The 23,885-nt window shown below is 52.6% G+C and overlaps 1 protein-coding gene and 1 pseudogene across 1 annotated transcript; one reads left to right on the top strand and one right to left on the bottom strand.

Annotated features, from left to right (window-relative positions):
- Nucleotides 1–1,034: 1,034 nt before the first annotated feature.
- SAPIO_CDS6920 (Uncharacterized protein) lies at nt 1,035–9,900 on the bottom strand (the record flags this gene model as incomplete). The annotated part of the gene is made up of 3 exons (XM_016788891.1): nt 1,035–2,214; nt 2,286–9,554; nt 9,668–9,900. The coding sequence occupies 3 exons, from the start codon at nt 9,898–9,900 to the stop codon at nt 1,035–1,037; spliced, it is 8,682 nt and encodes a 2,893-aa protein (XP_016641528.1).
- Nucleotides 9,901–19,441: 9,541 nt separating this feature from the next.
- Nucleotides 19,442–21,040, top strand: SAPIO_CDS6921 (annotated as a pseudogene; the record flags this gene model as incomplete).
- Between the last annotated feature and the right edge of the window lie 2,845 nt (nt 21,041–23,885).

Consider the following 23,885-nt stretch of genomic DNA (forward strand, 5'->3'; position numbering starts at 1 on the left):
CGCCCACCGAGGTATGTCTTGAGAAAAAAAAAGAGGTCAACAGAAGAAGGGAAAAAAATTAAATAAAAAATGAGAGAAAAGCCCTTTCTTCCGATCGCTCACGAGAGTGTGTCTACTCCAGATCGAAGGCTACTCTAATCGCAAGGCCCTGCAATTCGCCGTCAATGTCGCCATCAGCGTCAGCACAAGGTTTATTCGGTCAAACATGGAGGCCCCGTTGACCATCCAAGTCGACTTCTCTGCCGCTCGGGGCATCATTGTCATTTCTCTCGTGGATTCCGAGTCCCAGGGCCCGACACGACATTGAACCCAATTTTGGAGAGACACACTCTGTCGATGGAAAACTTGGGGCCCTTTGGAAAAAACATCAAATAATATAAGACGCCATGGGCCATGAATGTCTCATCGCTGGCTTGGATCAGGGCGAGATGGCAGCAGGAAATGGTCTATCTAGCAGCTCACAAACATGCTTATTCTCCCAATTAACATTTCCGATATTTCCAATTCGATTCACTATCACACTTATCATGCCATCTATCCAACATGGATAAAACAATTAGAAGAAACCCATCCAAACATTCTCATGCTTCTTGCTACCTCTTTTCCCTCCCCACTCAGACAACCTCGCCGTAGAATGACAGTGGGACATTCTATGCTAAGACTCCATGTTTTGCTTCGCTTTGCTTGTAAAGAGATAGAAGGTAAAAAAAAAAAGAAAAGAGAAAAGACAAGAGATGGAGAAGAAAACGACCAAAAGATGCACACAAAGTTCATGTCCTGTTCTGAAACCCAGTATCCGCTTCATATAATAAGAAAAACAATAGAAAAAACAAAGTGTAAACACCCAGTATGACAGTTGTGAACAAACCCCCAGGGAGGATATCTATGTGATAAAACGAGGGTATTACCATTATCTCCAATTTCAGTTCAGCTCCCTTCCCATATATTTCATGACATGGTTGATATAAACGAAAGACATTATGTTCCTCCCACTTTGTTGTTCCCCCCTTATTTTTTCTTCCTTTTCGTTTGGTTTATGCCGTCTCGGACCAGGCTCTGGATACTCGTCCATCACCCGTATTCCAGATAGGCTGTGGTGGCGCCGGCCTGTTCCGACTTATCCTGTTCCACAGGGAATCCCTATCCGTCGCCCCGGAACCCGCTGACGAAGGCCTCGATTTGCTCAGCCTGTTGCGGTTCATCTTCTTCTCCGCGGCGAGAAGCGCGTGGCGGTCAAAGTCCTGCCACTTTAGTACCTTCTCGGCCGCCTCGCGCTCATCGTCCTCACTGCTGCCGTCGTCCGATCCTGACGACACCTTCTCCTCGATGTAGTGCAGCTCTTTCTGGCCACCAAACTTAAACGATCCGCTGGGGAAGTTGAGCGATGGGTTCGCCCGCATCTTGGAGAGGTACCACTGCACCCAGTACATTTGCTCGTGCTCGCGGAGGTATCGCTCACCGTGGAAACACTTCATAACAACACCACGGGAAAGCATACCAAGCTTCCTGCGATATTGCATCTTCTCCCTCATTCGGACGGAGAGCCACTCGACATCCGCAGCACTAATCTCTTCGGGCAGCTCGACCGACTCACCATCGTCCGTGTACTTGGTCCAGGGGCCCGTCATGGAGAGGAGGCGGAGCTGGGCGCGGGCGAGAGCCGTTGGGTCGTTGGGCGGCACGACCTCACCGTAGCGCGTGTTCTCCTCTTCGGGCTCGGTCAGGACGAGCGCCGTAGCGCCGACCTCGGTGGCCACGATAGGAACACCAGCAAGGGCCGCCTCACCAATAGCGAGAGGAAGACCTTCCGAAATGGACGAGTTCATGAAGAGCCAGGCATCCTTGAGGACCTCGTGAGGCTTACCGAAACCCTTGAGCACGACGTTGTCGCCCAGCTTGCAGTCGGCAATCAAACGAACCATCTCAGCACAGTACGAAGGCTGACGATCCTTGGAACCGTAGACCCAAAGCTGATAATCTTTGAAGCCGTATCGGTTGACGATGACATCGGCAGCCTGGATGGCAGACTTGATGCCCTTGATGAACTGGACGTGCGACAACATGACCACGGTGGGTTTCTTGGTGCGGATCTCGTCGACGGGTTGGAAGGAATCCATGTTGCTGATACCGTTGACGATGGGCTCAATCTTGCGGCTGAATCGCTTGCGGCTACCAATTCGGCCTCGATCGGTACCGATCTCAGTCTCCCACATGCTAGAGAAAGTTGTATCAGTTAGCGAGATGCTATAAAAAAACCGTAAAATTATCTCAAGTGCTCAACTTACGGATTGTAAAGCGACGTGCAGGGCATAATCACGTCGGCATGCATGTAGGCGAGCCTCGTAGCGAGACCGATACCAGCGAGAAGAATAGACTGGACGGGGATTGGCAGGGCGCACTGCGCGGGCGAAATGTTGAGACAGCACTCCCGCCATAGAATGGCGTGGTCCCAAATACAGAACGTCGATCCCTTGCGGTACTTGAGGATCATGCCGAAGAGCGAACCGATACCGTGATGGGTACTTTGGAAGACGCGGGGACAGTCGTCGGGAATCTTGACGGCGAAGACAAAGAAGTAAGCCTTGTAGATGCCCAGGGCCTCACGCAGATCGGAAAGACTGGGTCGCTCAATCTCGAAGAAGTCGGAGACGTTATTGACATTCTCCTCGTCGTAGTGCGTCATCCACGCCTCGACCCAAGCGCGTTCAACCTCCGGCGACTCCCAGGTGCGATTGTAGTCCTTGTACTCGAAGTACTTGGAGATGGAGAGAATCACGTTCGAGTAGTTGATGAGCTCTTCGCGCGAACAGCGAGTGGATCGGGCGCCTTTGACGAAAGCCTTGAGGAGAGGAACGAAAGTCTGCTCGATATCGTACTTGTCATCGGTGTTCTCAATCTTCTCATCGACTTGAGACTGGAGATAATTGTCAATGATACCGTGATGGGCAGATCGACCATCGAGACCCCAGAGAGGGAGCAGCTTAAGAGACTGCACGTTCTTTTCAATCTGGAAGCGAGGAATACCGTATTCGTTGGCGCTCTCCGCCAGCACGTGGTTCCTAATTGTCGAGTGACCGTTGACCAAATCGCGACGACAGTTGGAAACACCACCAGGAGCCTCGGGCCAGCATCCGATATCGGTGAATATGACGGAGATACGGTCCTTGGTATCACGGTAGCAGTCCTCGGGGCGGGTGGTGACCTGAGTGGCGTCGTTGCCGAGACCCATGGCGTACAGATCAGATGTCTTGATCGGCAGGAGACACACTTCGGACACGGCAGTCTCGATCTCGATAGCGGCAAAGATCTGATTAATGTTCCGGTCGAGAGCGGCGCGAGCCTCGGTGAGTCGGCCGCGGTCACGAAGCTTCCAGTACTCGCGGAGAAGAGGCTCCTGTCGAAGAATATCCTCATCCATCCAGCAGGCAGTGATGGCGTCAAGGTTTCCTGTCTTCAACCAGTGGCTCCAGAGTTCAGTCCTGACTCGCCAAGTAGGAGCCCGGCGATAGACAATGCGACCGTGCCATGAGAACAGAGAAGTAAGTTTGAGAGACGAAAGGAACGGAGTATTATTGGCAGGACCCGCGCTCTTGGCTGCCTTTCGCATACGGTTGAGCTGGAACATGCCGTGGTAGATGAGGAGATCGTCCGAGTGGAACACGTGGTCCTTGGGGCGCTGGAGAAGCTGGGCTTCCTCGTTGCACACCTTCGGGGGCTCGGCGATGGCAGTGGTGCCGGTGTCTCCCTCAATGACAGTGACGCTAGTGGGATCACGACGATGTTGGTACTCGAGGGTGGTGATGTATGTCTTTCCGTCCACCTTCCTCACAATCCTGCAAAGACGCTCCGAGGGAACCCAATTGTACTCCTTGGAGCTGGCCCGAGTCGGCTCACCCCAGTAGGCATAGATACCGTCATGGGTATCGGATCCGATAATCTCATAATCCGCGCGAAGAATATCGCTGCTGCCTTTAGGAGTAGCCTTGTAGTAGTACCTGAAGGAGAACTCGGTCCTGCCAAGGCGGAGGGTACCGACGCAGATGCGGCCGTGCTTGTCGTAGTAGCCCGTCATGGTCCTCGACTCCGAAGTCTCCACCTTTTGAGTAGGCCAGCGGTGGTCACTGTTAGGCTCGTGGTAGCGGTAGGTGGAGGTGGCGGTACCCTTAGCCTCCTTCTTGACACGTCTCTGAAGCCTGAACTTGCTGTCGTAGAGAGCTTGGCAAGTAGGTTCCTTGTTGGCCGGGGGCTCGGTCAGGATTCCATCAAAGATGTTAAGAACCATCATTCCCTCGTCGTTCTCAGATGCGAAGCCGGTGATGGCAGATCGAGACAATTCAACGACGATAGAGTTTCCATTAATGGCACGAGCGGCACCCTTTCGAGCAAGACGCGCAATGTTGGCGATGGCCGGGCGATGGTAGATGAGGATGGCGAAGACCCAAGAGTTTCGAGCAATATGGCAGAGGTTCCAGATGGCAAGGACAACCGTGATGATTACGGTGCGCAGGTAGGTGTGCCTAAGCTTGTACCATAGCTCTCTCTCGATGTTAGAGTCGGCGCCGCAGACGACGGCTATCCATCGCACGGTTCCGAGACAGAACCGCCGAATCCACGACCCGGCACGAGTGACCCAGTTCTGATAGGCTCGACCCTCGTTCATTGGCACACACATCAAGTCGGGCTCGATGTGGTTGGTGATGCGAGGCGCATCGTCGGAGAGGTACGCGAGTGTTCCCAGGGTCAGTTGGCTCTCGTGGGAAATCGACAAGCAAAGACGCACGTTGAAGTCGCATGCGCCCATGTCGACCTTCTGGTCCTCCAGCCACTCGATAAACTCGGGTGCCATCGGAACAGTCTCGCCCAGGATGCGGCAAAGAATGGCCTCGCGAGCGGGTGCGGGGATGACGCCCCACTTGGCGTCGACATCGAGGTCGAGGCACAAGTGTCGCATCAACTCGGCGTTGGTCTTGAGGTGGAGGTTACGGGAAGAAGCGGGATCAAGCATGGCAATCTCGAAGCTGATTCTTCGAGACATTGTCTCACCCTCCTCGAGAAGCAGGTGCTCGATCAGCACGGCATCCTTGTGTGGAATGTTACGCCAAGAACGGGCAACGTGGTAGAGGATGGCCTCGGTAGCGATCCGACCTTGGACCGAGGCCCAGGAGGAGAGCCGAATCTCGGACGCGCCAAAGACACCGACGTTGATATCGAGACGGCCCCGAGAGTCGAGCCGGCTGGCAGAGCAGCAACCACGAAGGCCAGAATTGGCAAAGGCTTCGCGATCAACGAACGAGACAACGATGTTGTGGTTGGCCCACATGTCTCGTGCGCGCTGCACGATGTCCATCTGCCAGCTGGGTGTCGTCTCGCTAGGATAGTCGGAAACCTGCTGGAGAGTTTGAGTAATGACCGTGGTGGCGGCGGAGGACGGAGTAAGAGTGGTTCGACTCGACTCGAGGGACTTCCAACTCGCGAGGGCTGTGGGTCCTCCAGCGCGGCGGTTGAGAGCAGTGATGAGTGGCTGCTTCCAGATCCCGCCATCCTGCGCGTTGGGCGATAAGGCTTCGATATTGGGGGACATCTGAGGACGGAAGCCGATCCAGACCCAGATGGACGTGACGAGAAAGGCAGTGAAGGCGGCCGTACACATGGCGAGAATGTCAATGTATAAGAGAGTGTAGGTCCAAGGCAGAGCATGAAGTATGCAGCCGACGATGAGACCAAAGAGAGCAGAGAAGTAGAGGGTGGTGACGTGAGCTCGCACGAAGATGGCGAAGCAACGATTGAACTGGAAGAGGACGACGCAGGTGTAGCCAAAAATGTAGCACCAATAGACAATAATGGTCTCGTGGTTGTCCACCATGAGCCACAGCAGGAGAGTAGTGAAGCCAAGAATAAAGAGGAGCTTCTTGGCCAGTTCGACCAAGGCCGTGCAATAGACCTTGAACCGCCTCTTCTCCCAGTTCTCCAGGATGTGCTTGGTGTGGTTGAAGTCGACCATCTTCTCTTCAGACAACTTGAAACGATCAGGCCAGTAATTTTGAAGAGTGGCATCGAGAGACATGACAGAGAAACAGAAGTATATGATGCAGAGGCAGAGACCATATCGGGATCGGAAGTCGGTATAAAGGGAGATCTGGGGATCACGCCCAGACATGACAAGCGCGGTCCATCGGTCCATTAGAGCGATCAGGAACAAGGCCACGTTCTGGCCGATATCGTAACGCGAGGCACGGAAGAGAAGTACCGCATTGTGCTCCTTGAGACCACGGCACAGCTGCTTCTGCTTGGCCTTGGCTTCGCCGAGATTGTTGAACCACTCAGCACTGAACGCAGGCGGAATATCTCCGTTGGGGTACTCCTTGATCATCAACCAGTTGATATAAGGCATGGCCTTGGCAATGCGGGCAGCAACGGGATCCATGCGCCTGTCACCAAGCCGGAATTTAGAACGCATGTGCATCTCAATGGTCTTTCGGAATTCTGTCTCGGCTGCGTGTTCAGAGTTGCTTTGTCGGGAGATGAGAGAGTCGCTATCGCTACCTTGATCGCCCTTCGAGTACCTCGCAGAGTACCAGTCCGCAATATCTCGCTCGGTGAGTTCGGGGATGTTGGACATCCAGCCCGACCACTCCGTACAAAGACTCCTGTATTGGATCAGGACGAGGACGAGGAAGGCGTACGAGATGGGCAGGTAGATCTTGAGGTCGTGGCCGTTCACGAAGGAAGAGATGAGAGGAGAGAGGAAGAGGAATGGAATGGTACGCCAGAGAATCAATCGTCCGGAGCGGAGCGGGCTTCCTCGCTGGTGCATCGTCGCCATAATACCAAGAAGAGTAAGATAAGTGGAAACGACGATCAGGTACGCCGCAAACACCAAGCCAACGTAGATGTCGTACGATACGGCGAAGGCAATTAGACCTATCGCAGCAACGGTAAACGAGAGCATGAAGCCACCCGAAAGCCTCTGAACGTGGAAGAACAAGAGGTTGTCATAGGCGTAGTGCGGCATGTAGTAGTGGCCGACGCTGCCGACCCAACCGGTGACACCTGCGGCGAGAAGAAGCGAAATCAAGACGGCGTAGCCAGAGGCGACAATGTGGGAGGGTTCCATGAAGGCGGTAGTAAACAAACCTCTTCCAAGGAAGCTCAACAAGATAACATCCAGGATAGCGGGGAAACAGAAGATTGACAGGGCTCCGAATTCCTGGAGACGCTTCTTCCAGTGTCGAAGCTTGTTTTCCTCCGATACAGGCGCCGCGTACGAGCCAGACGGGAGCTTGCCCTTGCTCTCGAGTTCACGCTCAGCGGTAACGGGCCAATACATGGTGATGACGCGCTCCTTGGATTCTGTGGGTTTCGCCGGTGGCACATTGACTTCGAGGTACTTGTGGTATGTCCGATAAACGATCTCACCCAAGTCTCGGGGTAGGATACCAAAGTAGATCTCGCACTGGGATCCCAGGACCCAGAGCTCGGCAAAGACGGCCGCCTGATCGGTCTGAGAGAGGAAGTAAGGGCATCGATCAGTAGCCTCGAGATAAATATCCTCGAGGGCCGCCCGCCTGAGAACGATGAAGAAGAGGAGCGCGAACATATCGGCGTTAATATCGGCGGGGATCGTGTTCTCGGGCGTACCCTGCAGTTTGTAAACCGATCGAAGGGCCTCATCGATAATGGCAAGAACCCTCCTGTCACCGTAAAACAGAGCATCATTCAAAAGGATGTCGACCTGGGAGTAGAGTCGGAGGAGATTGTCAACGTTGGGCACCTCTACTGCACCCTTACGAGCGTAGTAGCGTAGACGAGTATCAAAAAGTTCCCGAAGATCAATCGTGCCAGCGAGTGTGTTGAGCGAATGCAACCCCCGCCAATTATCGCTCTCAGCCTCGTCGATGAGGAGGTGTCGGCAAAGTGCAATCATTGGCTTACGGAACTCGTGCTCGAATTGGGTCACGCGGAGTTGTTCGAGGAAGAAGAGCAATTCGGCATTTGTCGCACGCTCCAACGACACAGCCAGACTCGACGGCATCTCAATAGACGGATCATTCTCACACACCCTCTCGAGGTCCAATTCGATAATGTACCGCTCGAGGCGGGGCACGCCATGGTGCGCAAGCCAGGTGTGAAGAACAGTGGGAGTATCGCTCGGAGCCTTGAGCGAGACAAAAATATCGATGCACTCGGCGGAAGAACCCTTACGAACATGTGAGACACCCCAAAAGTAACCGTCTCCTGAGGGGGTACCGAAACCGCTGTCGAGGCCCTTGAAGATGCCAATCTTACTCTGAGACAAACCCTCAACAAGACCCTCGAGGAGATGTTTACGTCGGCAACCACGATCAATCAGAGCGCCAACCTGTTGGATAATACGGTGGATCGAATCACCCTTGACAGGCTGCAAAAGGCGAAGAGTCTTGAGGTGGACCTGCTCCTCCACTACGGCGGCGTAGTGCTCGCGAGAGGGCGACGAGGTGAGCGGGTAGCAGCCCTGGGTAGAGAGTTCCTCCATTCCGCTTGACATGGTCCAGATATTCGTACGCTTCGGCGCCAGGTCGACATAGTTGGGAGGGAGAATGCGGGGCGGCTTCTCACAGGCGACTGCAGCCAGAGTCGGGTTGAGAGGTTCGGGTCTCAGCAACTCGTCAATTTCCGGGATCAGCTCCTTCAAGCCCGCGAGAGGAAGTCTCGCAACATGTGCATCGGTCGACCGCACCGAGACGGGCTTGTTATCATCGAGACACCACGACTTGTGCGTTTCGGTAATCTCCCATCGGCGGAGGTGCTCGAAACCGTTTATGGTGACGGCGGGGACGGGAGGGTTCATGTCGCCGAGCTGCATTGGCTCCCTCGGTCGGTGGGTGAAAACGGCACCAAAGTGCTTCGCAAGCTTCTCAGCTCGCTTGACAACCGCGGCCGTAGGTCGCTCATCCCATAGGTCCATGAAGCCGACAAAGAAATCAGGTCGCGACTCCCGCTCCTTCGTACATGTGGAAATGATCTTGCGCAGCGGCACGGCGCTGAAGTAGTCTCGACGGTGGCCATTGGGGAGGATCAAGGCGCTCTCGATGATGAGGCCGAGGACGTGGCTGAGAGGGATGTTCTTGAGCTTGGGAAGCTCGAAGGGGGCGACGAGAACGACGGGGACGTTGAGGCGGAGGAGATCGCAAACGAGATCGTCGACGGTCTGGGGCGTTACGGAGGAATCGATTCGGAGAGCCAAGCACGCTGCACCAGAGTCGAGGTGGATGGTCGCGAGGTGCTGGGCAGCGGATGCGACTTGCTTCTCGGCGGGGGCCTTGGCGAGGATAGCATCAAGCCTTACCAGGGGCATGACCGAACGGTTGTCTTGGCTTGTGTGATTTCGCCAAGGAGCAGACTCGTCGCGGCTGGCGGCGGTCCATTCGATCAGAGCAAGATCGTGCTCATTGATGGGGGCCCGCACCTCGTCCTCGCCTTGCACATAGCAGAAGGAAGTGATCGGTTTCGGTAAGTGGTCTTGGAGGGGTAGGCCCGGCGAGTCTCCGCGGCGTTGTACGACATCATCGACGACCCTGCCAAAAAGTCAGCATATAAGTGCCATGTGCCAAGGAGCGACACACTCTTGGCGGCGTAGGACATGGGAAGAAGGGCTAGAAGAAGAATAAAAAGAAACAGAGCTGCCTACTTTGGTTGGGGCCTCTTTCTGTTGTCGAGATATATGAGGATACGTTCTATCACCCAGGAGAGGATGGGGAGGGAGAAGGCGGCAGCGGCGACTGCTATCACGAGGATCTGGTACCAGTGCTTGAATCTGCGATCGGCCTTGACGATACTGTTGCAATAGATCTCGAATCCGGAGGTATCACAGTTCTCGAGGGCCGGGTCGCCGGACGCTGGCGGTTGAAAGAACGAAGCCATGTCCTCGACACGGGGCAGCTAGCCCTCCCGAGAAGTGCCTCGGTGATGGTGATTATGGACAACGATTAGAAGGTGAAAAATAAAAAACGAACGGCGTTACAACATGCTTGTGCAGAAACGAAGGAAGAATGGAACGGCAGCACAGCAAAGAGCAAGAGCGAGTGTCGTGGGGTAATCAGGAAGCGAGCGGTCTGGGTAAATTGAAAAAAAGAAAGGCAAAAAAAGTGAATGTACGAAGTACTGGCGAAATGCAGTCGAGACAAGGTTGGGAAGTGCGGTTGCAGCAAAACGAGAGAGAGAGAGACAAGGGCCAAAAGGGAAAAAGAAAAGAGTGGATGCAACCGAATCGCCCTGGTCCCAAATCTGCTCGTGTCTACCTACGCTACGGAGTATGCACAGCGAAGTGGTGCAAGTGCAAAGGAGTAGAAGGAGTGCAAGGAGCGCAAGGACAACACAGCCCTGGGGATGTCTCCATGCAGATCAGGATACAGCAGGGACAGGTCACAGAACCATGGATGTCAGCCAGAGAGAGAGCCAGAGCTTCACGTTAAGAGAGCGGCAATATTTGGGACGGGGGGACGGACTGAAATGTGGGCTCGCCTCCTGTTCGGGTGGTAGGGCGTTAGGGGGCGTGTCGAGGAGACAGCGCGGAACCACTTGCACACTTTTGATGTGGACAATGGACAGGCCCGGGACGCCGACGCGAGATTCTAGTGCGCTACGACCTAGTACTTCGATGCTCCTTCCTCCTCTTAGGGGTACGAAGTACGAGAGACGACATCCGACAAGTACGAAGTACAGCATGGGAATTAGGGAAGGTCAGACCCATCATCAATGGCATCACCAAAGCAGATGAACCGTATCACTCCACTCCGCTGGGAACAATACTCCGTACGGAGTACGGTACGAAGTATTCCGCCTACCCTTGACCTTGCCCTTGCCCATTTCCTCACACTTGCCCTTGCCCGCGGTGGACTTGTACCATATGTACTGGGTTGTACCCAAAGAGTACATCCGGCACCATCAGGGCAGGGGTGTCTGAGCGAGCTGAGGTTCATGGTGCTGGATTCAGGTACCATGCACCTTAAACACCTGAGAGCCTGACTGAGCCGGGGGTAGAGAAAAGAAGGAAAAAAGGAATGGGTGGGGAAAAGAGGGTGGGGTGGGGTGGTACAATTGCGCAGAGGGGCGTCAATCTAAATAGCTCCAGCTGTCCTGCAAGCTCTTCTCTTCAAAAAGTGGGGAGAGCGATCGAGCCAGGGGGAGTGAACAAGGTGCTGAGGGTACGAAGAGTACCATGCCATGTGGACCAGTAGGAGTGTGGGCTGAGGGGAGAAAGAGGAAGCGGCGCCAGGATAGGTGGGAAGGGTTAAAAGCAAACTGCTATCCCGGGCCCCGTTCCTGGTCGGGGACAGGTTAGACGAGGGGCGGGTAGTCCTAGGTACCGCTGAGTAGCGCTTGCACATGAAGAGGGTGGGAGAAAGTACCGTTCTGTACTGTACCGTATTTGGTATTTGGTATTTGGCTGAGCAGGAGCGTCGCAGCGCCAGGGTGCAAGTTTGACGTTTCTCAAGTACCAAGGAGCAACATTGCAGCAGTCACGCAGGCGTGTGGAGAATAGTGGAAGGCGCTCGTCTCAGAATCAGGTTCGGCAGAAAGGCTCAACTGAGCGATTACTACTTCGTAGACACTATGAATTAGACCTTCCCAGCGAATGCCACTGTCGTAGATAGATTAGGGGTACGTGGCTATGGGGAGAAGGGTCCAGCATGCACTTTGTGTGTGGTTGTGGGGAAATGGCAGAACAAATGCTTTTTGCCTGCACGAACGGCTTTGATTAATTTGGGATTCGACGCGGATGAATTTGTGTAAAGTGTGGAGGAAGGATCGGATGGGACATGGGACTTGGAGACTGGCAGCGGAACTGAAGGCACGACATCATGGCTCGCAAGCACGAGTCGCCGAGTGCGGTACGTCCGGGTACAGACCGGACGTCAACGATCAACCACTGCCCCATCCTCAGTACCGCCAGCGACTAGTGTACTGTTGACGGCAAGGCCAGCATCCAGCATTAAGTCTATTCAAAAAGAGAAATTATGGTAACATGGCGGCAATTGGTGCCGAAGCTTATGAGAAAATCACCCAAGGTCGAAGTAATGTTTGGTCATCAGCAAATAGGTTCCTTGTCAGTGGCTGACCAATTGCCTTGAATGAGGCACTCGAGAATTAGACCAAAGCATCATTGATAGGTTTGCTGTACGAATATCACGGATTAATCATTGATGTTTGTGCCCCCTGGTTCGCCTCGAGGCTGGAAATTGTCAGGTTACAGACTTCGTACACTTCGTACTGAGGTCAATACGAAGTGCCGAGGTATTTACAGTCTCCCTGTCCGAAGTATTAGTAATAAGGAGTGACCGAAACTGACGGTTCGTTGTGTGCCGCCGCAAACTTGGTGCGCGGTGACACTGAGGAAGTTGCAAGATGTTCGAGCTGGCGGGACCACTTCGTTAGGGAAGTCGGAGGCGGGGATGTGGAAAGCTCCATTGTTAATACCAAATCCACTAGTGTCCCTGAAACCCCCACTACCAAAGTCGTGTACGAAATACGAAGGAGTGGACAAATCGTGCTTGAAAGTCTGGCAATGCTTCGTCAGCATCAGGGATTGCTCCTCGAGTTGGGCAATGCCAGCGGTCGCTCGCGCTGTCACAGCGTCATGATAGTTCAGCCCAGTCCATATTAGAGTGATCAATAGTTTAGACCCTCGGGCAGGGTCACTACGAAATATTGCGAGGCATCGAGAATGTTCTCATTGTAGGGGTGGTTGTGGAGTACATCGTCCATTGGGTCAATGTCGAGCCAGAGCCCATCTTGGGTGGTGTGTGATGGCATTAGCAGTCCAGAGCCCCATACGCTGGCAAAATCTGAGATTTACCCCAGTCGACAATCGTTCACTGAAATGGTATTTTGCCTTTCTATTTTCCGGGTCCAGCATCAGGGGGATCTGGGCAGGGTAGGGTGAGTTGCGTTTCGGCAGCTTTCCACTCGAGCCGGGAATCAGTCAATGGCGATCCGAATCCCTCGCCAAGAGGAAATATTTCTTGAATTTTTCCTACTATTTTTTGCCCCTCCACCCCGCTTGTCCAGTCATCATGTTGGTGTTTACTTCATCGGATCAAATCCGTCTTCTCTATCGATCTGTGGCGTCAAGATTTCAAGAGCGGGGCGAGCAGCGGAGGACCAGAAAGGAGTGGAAAAGACATCACCATTGACTCAGATGATTTTAGACAGCAAAGTTACCAGCAGCGTGGTCATCTGCGGGGTCCTGTCTCCTGTCACTGATGATGCTGTCTTTCCTGCCAACCGATGGATTGATAAACTAGCCTTGATCTGTCTTCAAGGTTGTGGCAAATAGCAGTCCTGTTCTTTGATGTCCCCCGAACCACGTTGAGTTCGCGTGCTTGTCAAAGAAGAAGGGACAAGACAAAAAGAAGCGGGGGAAATTGCAAACGCCATCTGTCGTCCGGCGAACTATGTCTTACGCCGGTTGCAGAAAACGGAGTCCCTTCGTACATAATATTGATTCTGACGCCTTTGACAGCTCCGACTTTTCGGCCACAAGATCAGCACTAACACCCCCAAAGTCCGGATTTGGACATCAATAGACATCAATAGACGTACGAAGAAAAATTGAGAATGGCGGGATGACGCCCCCGGATGGAAATTCCAAAGACACGGAACAGCGGTGAGAAGAGACGAGAGGCGCCACTAGCCTCCGAAGGTTGGGAGAAAAGAAAAAGCAAAATCAAGGGTCCTGTCAGGGCCACAAAAGCAAAAAAGGAAAGAAAGACAGGACGGCGCTTGACAGGACATGATGCGCCGGGCACCAGATGGTTATGTCGTCAGGAGAGTCATGAGTGCGGCTGGTAGCGCCTATGTTACCGCCCAGCCTCAGATGTGAGAGATCAAAGAATAAAATCTCATGCGCCATCTTTTCATCGTTTCCAGCCTCTCGGCAGCGGACATTCCCAGGCTGCATGCGTGGGTGGTTGCAGCTCGTCCAGCAGGGAAACTCTTTCGTAAAAGAAACTTTTTTTTTTTTTTTTCTCCCCTACTTTTATCTAACCGTAGGGAGGTCCGTCGTACCCGTGATGCGGGCTATTGCATGAACTGCTTCCCCCATCTCCAGATGGCTTGCCTGTACGACAGCGCTTTGCTACGCATGACCAGGACCGGGAGATCTGCGCAAAGAGCCTCCAGCACGCATCCGTCCAAATCGCCGGCGATCGCCGGTGTGAGACAGGTCTCGCTTAACGTTGGTCACGGGGCTTAGTGCCTCGACGCGAGCAATAGCGAAATGAATCTACGGAGGTCGATGACGGGATCATCGGCGGGATCCCACCTGTGGAATCTCGGGATATTATTTGCGCCAAGGCAAAGGACAAGAATAGAACAAAACGACGGCGCTCTTTCCTCAGGCCGGGGACACATCGGTTCTTTCCCCTCTTTACCGATGGAATGGAGAAAAAATGGTCCCATCGAAGACAAGCATGAGTCCCATCGGCTTGGCGGTGTTCAAGATCTTGGCAAGAAACCGAAAACGCAGTTGCGTTCCTTGGCCAGTAGCAAAGGAGCATACTAGCATACGCAGCTTAGCAGAGACGAGCAGAAAACACGAACTTTCGTGAGATCGACGTAGCACCGCGCAAACATATTGACAACGACACCATCACGTTGCAGATTGCGTGCAGCGAATCGTTGATCTTCCCTGCCAAAGCACCTCACACCGACAAAAGACGCCGCCGGGTCCGGTCCACTACGTAGACCCCGAGGCAATGGTTCACTGGTCGGTCATAGTCTGGATTCTACGCGATCAATTATCAACTTTGGGCCACACAGGTGCTTGTACTACTGGCAGAACCATCTCGAGTTTCTACCTCGTAGCCCAGCCCAATCATGCCCAAGCCCGAGCCCAAGCCCGATCTAGAAGCCAAAGGTCGGCGTCTACGTTGACCGAACGGGATCAATACCCTCCCGGCCAAGACTACTAATGCTGGTTGGAACGGGACGGACGGGGCCCCAAGCACCCGGTCGAGCGGTGTCTAAGCGTCAAGACCAGGGAGAGAGTGGAGAGCTACTAGCCAACTACGTAGACCGGCTCCTGTGTTTTCAGCTTCAATGACTCTTTTGCGCGGCAAGTCGGAAACCCGTGTGAAAGAACCAGAGACTCCACATGTTGCCATAATCAGTTCCTCAAGGCTCCAGAGGCTGGCTGTGGAAGTCAATGTGTTGGCTGCGGGACCAAGCTCTCGGTCGATCCACCAGAGGACCACTCTGACTGCGTCCTAAGCTGTTGGCGGCATGGCGAGAACGAAAATTCGATGATGCGATGCAATGTCATACACGGACACGGACACTGGGTCGACGCATGGCAGGCCATAGTAAGATCCAACGAGAAAATGGCTGTGACGGTTGGTTTGAATTGCGGCTGCTTCTGCTTCTGCTTCTGCTTCTGCAGTGGCGGAAGAACTGCGGAATTTTCAATGTTGTTGTTGAGCGAGTTAAATGTGCTAGTTTAATGTGACCTTAGTCTCACCTGCGCCACCGGCTCCACACACCGCAAAGTGGTATTTTGCATCTTTGTATCAGGTTGGTGATGTGGGTTCCGTGGTGGGGGTTCACCGTCTTCGATTCTTCGATTTCTTTGTAAACTACGAAGCAATATTTCTTATTTCTTTTTGGAACAGCTAGCCGCAAGAAGAACACTCGTGCGAAGCAATACGGTCAATCAATATGGGTCTTCGCTCACGTTGTCCATTTTAATGGTAAATTGAGGTCTGGGTTTCGGTCCACGTCCATCTTGTGTGGCACACACACACTCACACACGTCACATCGAACCCGGTTTGATGCTATTCTGGGCGACATTCCAAGGTCGAGGAAAACAAGATCCCTCGTATCGGTAATATTCGTTTAGTGTACTTCGTAGTCGCCTGGTTTTCCGGAGCTTCCCCAATCCCTGCTAACCCCATTCTCTTCCCCTTGCCAAGTCGCCCAACGGGTTACGGCAGTCTTGGACTCTTGGCTGTTTCACGGCGCTTCTGCCCTACAACACAGCGCTGAGCATTTCATAAAATTTCAATTTGTTTCTACTGTGAGGTTTCCCCATCCATCTCGTAAAACAAGACAAAGAAATTTGCCCAATTGCAACGCTCATCTCCCCCCTTTCCCATTTGACGTCTCTTCCACACCACCTTCCAATTTTGCGTCATGGGGCAAAGGGGCACAGCATGAACAGGATGCAGCTCTCATAGAAAGGGGAGGAGGTGGATGTCAGTGTCTTGGGTCGTAAGACCACTCAGAAAGTTGAAAGATGACACCCGCGTGAGCAAAAGGTAAGCATAAAATAATTTCCATTCAAATAGTTTCAAGCGTACTAGCACCAAAGGAGTAAGGAGAACCAATACGCGCGGATAATCTGACAGGGGCCACGGTTGCATTCTCACAGCCCTAAAATATCGACCACTACTTCCCGGTATCCTTTTCGAACGGTTTTGGTCGACGCAGTAATAAACTCCCTCCACTACCAAGTCTGAAGAAGTACTTGTAGTACTACCGAGGTACCTTGCCATCTCATTGGGGCGTTTCCCCTTTCCGTACTTCGGACACTAGTCAAAATCGCGCAAGGTATACTTCGCAAGTATTCCCCCGAAAATATCACCTGTGTTGCCCTCAGCCCGCAAAGCTGGACGAAGTACTCGTGAGAGGTACACCCGTCGAAATTGACCGTAAATTTAACGGTGGGGAGGCATGGGAGGGGTGGTCTGGCTGCGAGTGACAGCGGTTGGAGACAAGATCACTGATGGATCGATCAGTTGTGTTTGGGTGCTTACCACTGTCTCAGTGGGAGGGAGGTACGGAAAGGCAAGAAGTCAGGGACTCCCGCCCTGGCTGTGCACTTGCTCCCATCCATCATCGATCCAGACTCTGCTTCAGACAAGTGGCGTTCCCCAAGGCTGTTGGGGTGTGTTCAGCCCAGCGAATCCCTTTGGTCCTAAAACATTCCCCATTACCAGGCTCAAAATAAGCACCACCTCCCACGCCATTTTGCGCCACTGGGGAAATCCTCTCCCCCTCCCCTGAGACTCGAAAAATATCGCCCAGTCGAGACTCTTTGGCCGTGGAAATTGGCAAGTTCCATGATCTGTTTCCGGCGGCTCTCGCAGGCGGGAACGGCAATGCAGGTGGAAATAATCAGTGAGATTGAATCAGGCGCTTCACCACTGGCCAGGCTCTCCGGACATGCACCCCGGTCAAGCGCTGTCCCTGCTTTGGAGCTCCATTTCCGCATCGACACGATAATACAGGTGAGCCCACACAGGCCAGCCGCATCGCCACATCCTCCACTGCTGTTGAGGTATTGGTCAGTACACTAGGCACCAAGTCGAAGCGACAAATATTGATGAGAATCTCGTACGTCTCGTCGGAATGAGCTGGCTAATCTCGGAAAGCCTTATTATGAATACTATCATATAGTTTAATTCAAGACCTTGTCTGCAGTCTCCTCTTGAAGGTTTTGTGGAGTTGCTTGGCTGAGTCTTCCATTCTGCCTCTGCAAAATTCCAAGACAAAGGCAAGACCAGCACTATTACTTACCACCCACACTTGCACTGGCTTACAAAATCTTCAACGCCACTTGGATACTACTTTCGTAGTTTGGGCCGGGGGAAATCAGTGGAACCCAGCAAAAATGGAGCCCTACGAAGTAGTGGAGAGAATAGTTCAGTGGAGTGCAATACCAGGTCAAAGCCCCGAGTTTTTAGCGCGCCGCATTGCTTCAAGTCGCATCATGATTCCACTTCCTAGGCCGGATCCCCATCGCACTTGCACCGAGTCTAAGTGGTACTTTCCTCAGTTTCCGCTCGCCTGGCCAAGTACACCATGGGGACCAAAGTAGTGTACTTGCGACCAGGACAAAAGTACAGAACTCCCTTCCCCTTCCTTCCACATCTGACCCACGGTGCCTGGCGCACACCCACCCCCGTTCGCAAAAACCTCCACACCCCCCAATTCCCCTCGCCTGGTCTAAGTCGTGCCTCCGTCCCACAGGTACGGGTACTACCCATCCACACCTTTTTCTTTCCTCAAATCATGTACTACATACCTCGGTACATTTCAATATCATCACGTCGTTTTGGTCGAGCATTTTCCTACTTTCTCCTCCAGACAAACCCCTGGCCCCGGTCGAAGTGAAGAGACTGGTAAGTGGTCAGTTTAGAATTAGTGCTGGTTCAGCTTGACAAGCGTCTCATCCAACTACACTACCGCCGAACGGCCCTTTTGGTTAGCACTGGTAGGCTGTCCGGCTTCCTCAGTTTTTTTCTGCTAGACGCCGGAGAGCCCGCAGTATCGTTCGAATACGAGTTTGGGCGCCATTTCGAACTCAGTGCTGTTTCCCGTGCACGAAACAGATGGAGCAGACAGGAGGAGCGAGGACCCGTCTCGAATGCCTCAATGGAAGGCAGGTACCTAACTCTCCAAGTCTCTCTCTCCTGGCGCTGGAGCCTGTCTTGATTGCGCTTTCCCTGCTCCGCCGAAATGCGACGGGCGAGACGGTAGCAGCGGAAGGTTACTCTCCAGTTTCTCCTGTTGGTTCTTTCCTAGTCTCCCGGTTTACACGCCTGTTCGGTATTAACTTCCGTTTTCATTTCTCTCCCTTTCGTTTTTCTTCCGCTTTTAGCTTCATCTCTCGCCTTGTACTCCTCTTGTAAGCAGAAAGGAAAGTGCCCACCCAGGCTCTGTTTAATCTACACCTTTCCTCGTCAAGGCAAGCCCCAAATCACGGTTAGGCCCTCGACTATTTCGTACACTATAAGTCCACAACTACATCGGTTGGTGGCCCGTGGTTTTGATTTTGATTTTCCTTTCCCGTACCTCGTAGTGCTTTTGACTCTAGCATTCCTGGTTCTCTTTTCATTCTCTTATAACATTGTTGGCTTGTTACTTGCCCGTGTGTCTCTCCTCCCTTACGGGCTTTTTCTCCCTGCCACGTTGAAGAATATTCAACCTTAACTTGTACAATACGCTCACCCTCTTCGTTCGTTACACGTTTTTCTTCAAACTTATAACTCTACTCCCCCACGAGCAGTTTGAAAGCCTCAGGATCGACACCGCATTACAACATTGAACCATTCAGACACACTTCCCGGTCACTGGGCTGTAATATTGGACATCGGCTCTCTTCCCAGTTTTGCCTATTACCCGCCCATCAGTTTTCACGCTCGTTCACGCTGTGTCAGGCTCTATTCGTCGCCTCCTCTTGCCCATCCGATCCTCACTTTCCTACTTTCCATCCCCACACACCTCTCTCGGTCTCTCTCTTTCTGAACCCCTTCACAGATTCGTGTTCAGCTGCTTGCTCGTAAGCGGACTTGTGGGGTGAGCATAACGAAGAACTCGGGAGGTCCCTAAATCTCCTCACGGACTTTTTGCTTTCGTCTCGGGCTACCTGAAATCCAAGCTAGCGATTAAGTAGCAGCGGACATGGACATGCAAGCTCAACAAGTGAGGCCGCATCTGCCGTGGGGAATAATAAACTCCGCAGATGGTCAACCCGGCCAGTCGACCCACCTCAACTCGCAAATAGAAGACCCTGCTCTTGCACAGGGCGCTTCGTCCTCGCCCGGACCCGGTTTACTTATAAAGCCAGAAAATGCCATCATCACTTCTTCCTCTTCCTCTTCGACGAAGGACCAGGACAGCTCAAGCACCAGTGCCAGCACCCCCATCGACCCAGACATGATGGACTCCTACCAAGACTCTCAAGCTTCCACCTCTTCTTCTACCCTCTCCCTCGCCTCCGAGTCTCCTCTCACCACGCCGGGCTCTGCATCTGACAACGGTGACGGCCGCAATGGCTTCTTCAACGACGCAGAGACCGCCTCCCAGATCCCCTTCAACGCCGATCCTAAGCGGTACATCCTTGTGATTGGTGGCCTTGGCTTCATCGGATCACACACGGTTCTCGAGCTCCTCCGGAATGGATACAACGTCATCATCGTCGACAACCTTAGCAACAGCTACCTCGATGTCCTCTTCAACGTCAAGAAGCTCGCCGCCAAGGACTGCATCGCCAAGGGCCGCGTGATGCCGGCGGTGCGCTTCCACAAGCTCGACTACCAGAGCAGGGACATGCAGTGCCTGCTCGACAGCTACTCGGAACCCGTTCCCGCCCCGACTCCGACCGATGGCTCGCAGCAGCGTGTGACGTATCGGTCGCAGATCGTGGGTGTGATCCACTTTGCCGCCTACAAGTCGGTCGTCGAGTCGATGGCCAACCCGCTTGACTACTACGACAACAACGTGTGCGGCCTCGTGCGGCTGCTCCGCCAACTGGCCAGGTACAACATTCGCAACTTTGTCTTTTCGTCGTCGGCGACAGTGTACGGCACCATGGCCAAGGTCGGCAAGCTCCTCCGCGAAGAGGACATCGTGCACCACGAGGAGACATTTGTGGACGAGAGCGGCAAGGAAATCAAGGCAGAGCCCACCATGGTGGGCCTCACCAGCCCATACGCGCGTTCCAAGTATTTTGCCGAGGCCATCCTTGCTGATGTCGCGGCGTCGGATCCCGACTGGCGGATAGTCTCTCTCCGATATTTCAATCCCATCGGCTGTGATCCGTCCGGGCTCATTGGCGAATCCCCACGCCAAACACCCACCAATTTATTCCCAGTCATCGCGCAGGTGCTCACTGGAGACCGGGAGCGCCTCGACATTTTTGGCAGTGATTGGAACACGGCAGATGGCACGCCCGTGCGAGACTTTATCCACGTAAGCGACATCGCCCGAGGCCACATTGCAGCGCTGGACCGGGCATGCGAGGTACCTTTCCGCACCTACAATCTAGGCTCCGGCACAGGTACCACGGTACACGAGGCTGTCAAGAGCCTGGAAGCTGCCTCTGGCAAGCCTATCAACGTCAACTGGTCAGACCGCCGGCCTGGAGACGTCGAATTCTGCGTGGCGTCCAACACAAGGGCTAACAAGGAGCTCGGCTGGACGCCGCGCGAGAGCATCGCCAAGTGCGCCCGAGACTTGTGGAACTACGTGCGGCGGGTAGAAAACACTGACAAGAAATGAAAGGATCAAGTAGACATCTGACTTTTTTCTTTTTTTCTTCTTTGCCTCTTTCTTTTTTTTCTTTCATCTTTCACCAACCACATACAAACATACAACACACAAACATAAGACTTTCATACCCCGGCCAAACATGGGGGGATTACCCCTAGCAGGACTCACGTCTTTTTTTTTTTTTCCCCTTTCTTTTCCTCCATTTTTCATCTTCCCCTCAACCAATATTGCTTTTCCGGCCAAAAAGAGGTGGAAGCCAATCTAAAGCTTGTGTGACGTCATATAAAATATGGGAAACTATGGGACTCGGGATATGGAACTGAAATCAATTGTTTTCTTTTGTTAATCGATTTTATTCCCTCATTCACTTCTTCGTGTAGCAGCATCTTTGGGCAAAGCAACGCAAAAAGCAGCAATCGGTGTTTATTATTATTTTTCTGTTTCATCGGGCTCACTACGAAAAACAAAAGACCATTCATATCGATTCGCGTCCACTTTTTTTTTTTTTTATTCCTTTCTCATATTGTTCTCCATCTTCCTGCCTCCCCGATGCTTATTGCCCCACCGCATCCTACTGCTACTTTGCATTTTTTTTCTCGTGCGATCTTTTCTTATTTTTCTTACCATCCTTCTCCACTGTTTTCTGGTCGTTTTCTCCTGCATGGGGTGGAATAGATTTTAATATGGTAGAAAATTTGGTTTTTGTGGAGTTCAATGTTCTTTTGATGGCATTTTTAAGGGAAAATCTAAGGCTTTCTGCTTCTACTTAATATCAGGTTGGACATAATAAGATTCTATCGCGTTCTTCTTTAATTCTTCTCCCGCTGCCAACAGGGAATTAATTCGGAAAGAAGGGGAGATGTGTTGAGGGGGTGTGTGACATGTCATCAATGGACCATTGCGTCTTCTCGAGGGGATGGGGAACGACTGAAGTACGTGAGAGGTCGTTTTGGACTCGATTGGATCGAGGGGTGGCAGATAGATTGGACCGACCGGGTCATCACCCAAGACTCAAGAGGGGAGAACTTGGAACTTTGCGGCACAGGCACCGGCACAGGTCTCGGAATGGCTGAATGGTCCACCGGACTCTTCGCGACCTGCCGGAGAAGTGGCCTTACGTGTCGGGTTCATTTTGCACAGATATCCAGATCAAGGATCGAGGCGAGATGGGAAGATGCGATGAGATGGAGTTCGTGGGGCCGGGACCTGATGATCTGCATCGAAAATTCCCTCTTCTCTAGAATAGCAATCCACTTGATACCTTGGCACAATTTTCTTTTTTCTTTTTTCACTCTCTTTACTTCTTTTGTTTGCCTCTCCGCAGGATGTCTGTTCTGTTCCGGGGGTCTAGTTCTTGTTCCTACATGCCGAGCCGCATCTAAACTGCACTTGACGTGCGTTGATGAAAAAAATGAAGGAAAAACAACCCATGCCTCTGTCATGAGACCAACACTAGTTTCCCCTCATGGCGTGAGAAAGTAATTTCAGAAAGAAAAAAAAATGGCAAAGAAAAATCAAGATCTTGACAGTATTCCGAGACCGAGGAGAAAGGTGTGTGTATACTGCAGAACAGCTGTGCTTTTCCTTGCGATTCAACAAGAGGCGCGCCACTGAGGGGGTCTTTCAATATGGATGAATTGGTCTGAGGCAATCTGCATCCCGCTTCGTGTTATTAGGTACATGTTGCACAGGCAAATCTTGGCGGGTGCCGAAGTACTGGGTATCTTGGCATTGGGTCTGTCTTACGTGGACCATCAACGACGGGGTCTTGATTTCCTTTTATGTGTAATTTTTTACTATTTTTTTTATTCCCCTCCTGGGCTCACTTCGGGGCAAAGATGCAGCGCTGCAGATGGAGGATTCGAAGGAGGATGCGGTTTGCTTTGAGGGCGGAGTGAAGTTTGTATCCAGACGGCCTATCATACAAAGCTGTCGTCCAACAACTCCCACGAGGAACTGGTGATCTTTGCCACTTCCTTCATCCTCCCCCGCGACCCTGCCACACACCAAGACCAGGAACCGGACACTGTTTCACTGGACCCGGGAGGACGGGAATTAAGCTCGCGGAGACACATGGATCTTTGTGAGACATTCTCCGCGCCTTGCTTTTCGTCCCAACGGCCATGATGGAAGTAAGACACATCCACAAAGGGTTCCATTACTGTCATATCCCCCACACTCCTTAGAGTCAGCTTACTATGGAGATCCTTCGATCCCAGAACGTTGAATGTTCAACATGTTCTACATCTTCCATGCGTATATTTTGTCTCCCTCCCCCACTTGTCTTTTGCATTGCAACAATATGGCCCAGGCCAGACCTCTATGGACAACTCACCCCCTCAATTGTAAGGACGTCGTCATGAGGTTTCCCACATTATCGATTTCTGTGTCCATCGGATCCTCGGCATCTCCCATATACCGTCCTTGTTATATGAAGGACTGGAGCAAATGAGATGGAATGCTTCAACCACATGAGTCTATTGCCGGTCCATCACTGAACGACAGGCCTCTGTCTCCAGGCAGATCACCAACAAGGGGGGGGAGGGGTGTGGGAGAGGAAGTCCTTTCTGGAGGGTGAGGTGATGGAACCTCGTGATGATGGTGTCTTTTTTCACCTTTTTCGCCCTGTATCATTCGCGATTGATGCAATTGTGTTGTTTCTCAGGTCCCACCGGTTTTACTTGTATTAACAAGGCAACAATGCAAAAAGTAAACATCAACTTCGAGCCATGCCCCCCCCAAAAAAATATGCGATGGGAGTTGGTTCTTTCTCCCGATGTTACGTCGCAGGGAAAGCTTCTTCCCTCAACCCGGCCAGGCTGTGCTCCGTTAGCGAAGGGGAACGAACCCATGA

Source organism: Scedosporium apiospermum (genome assembly GCF_000732125.1).
Source record: "Scedosporium apiospermum strain IHEM 14462 chromosome Unknown SEQ_SAPIO_0108, whole genome shotgun sequence".
Taxonomy (NCBI): Eukaryota; Fungi; Ascomycota; class Sordariomycetes; order Microascales; family Microascaceae; genus Scedosporium; species Scedosporium apiospermum.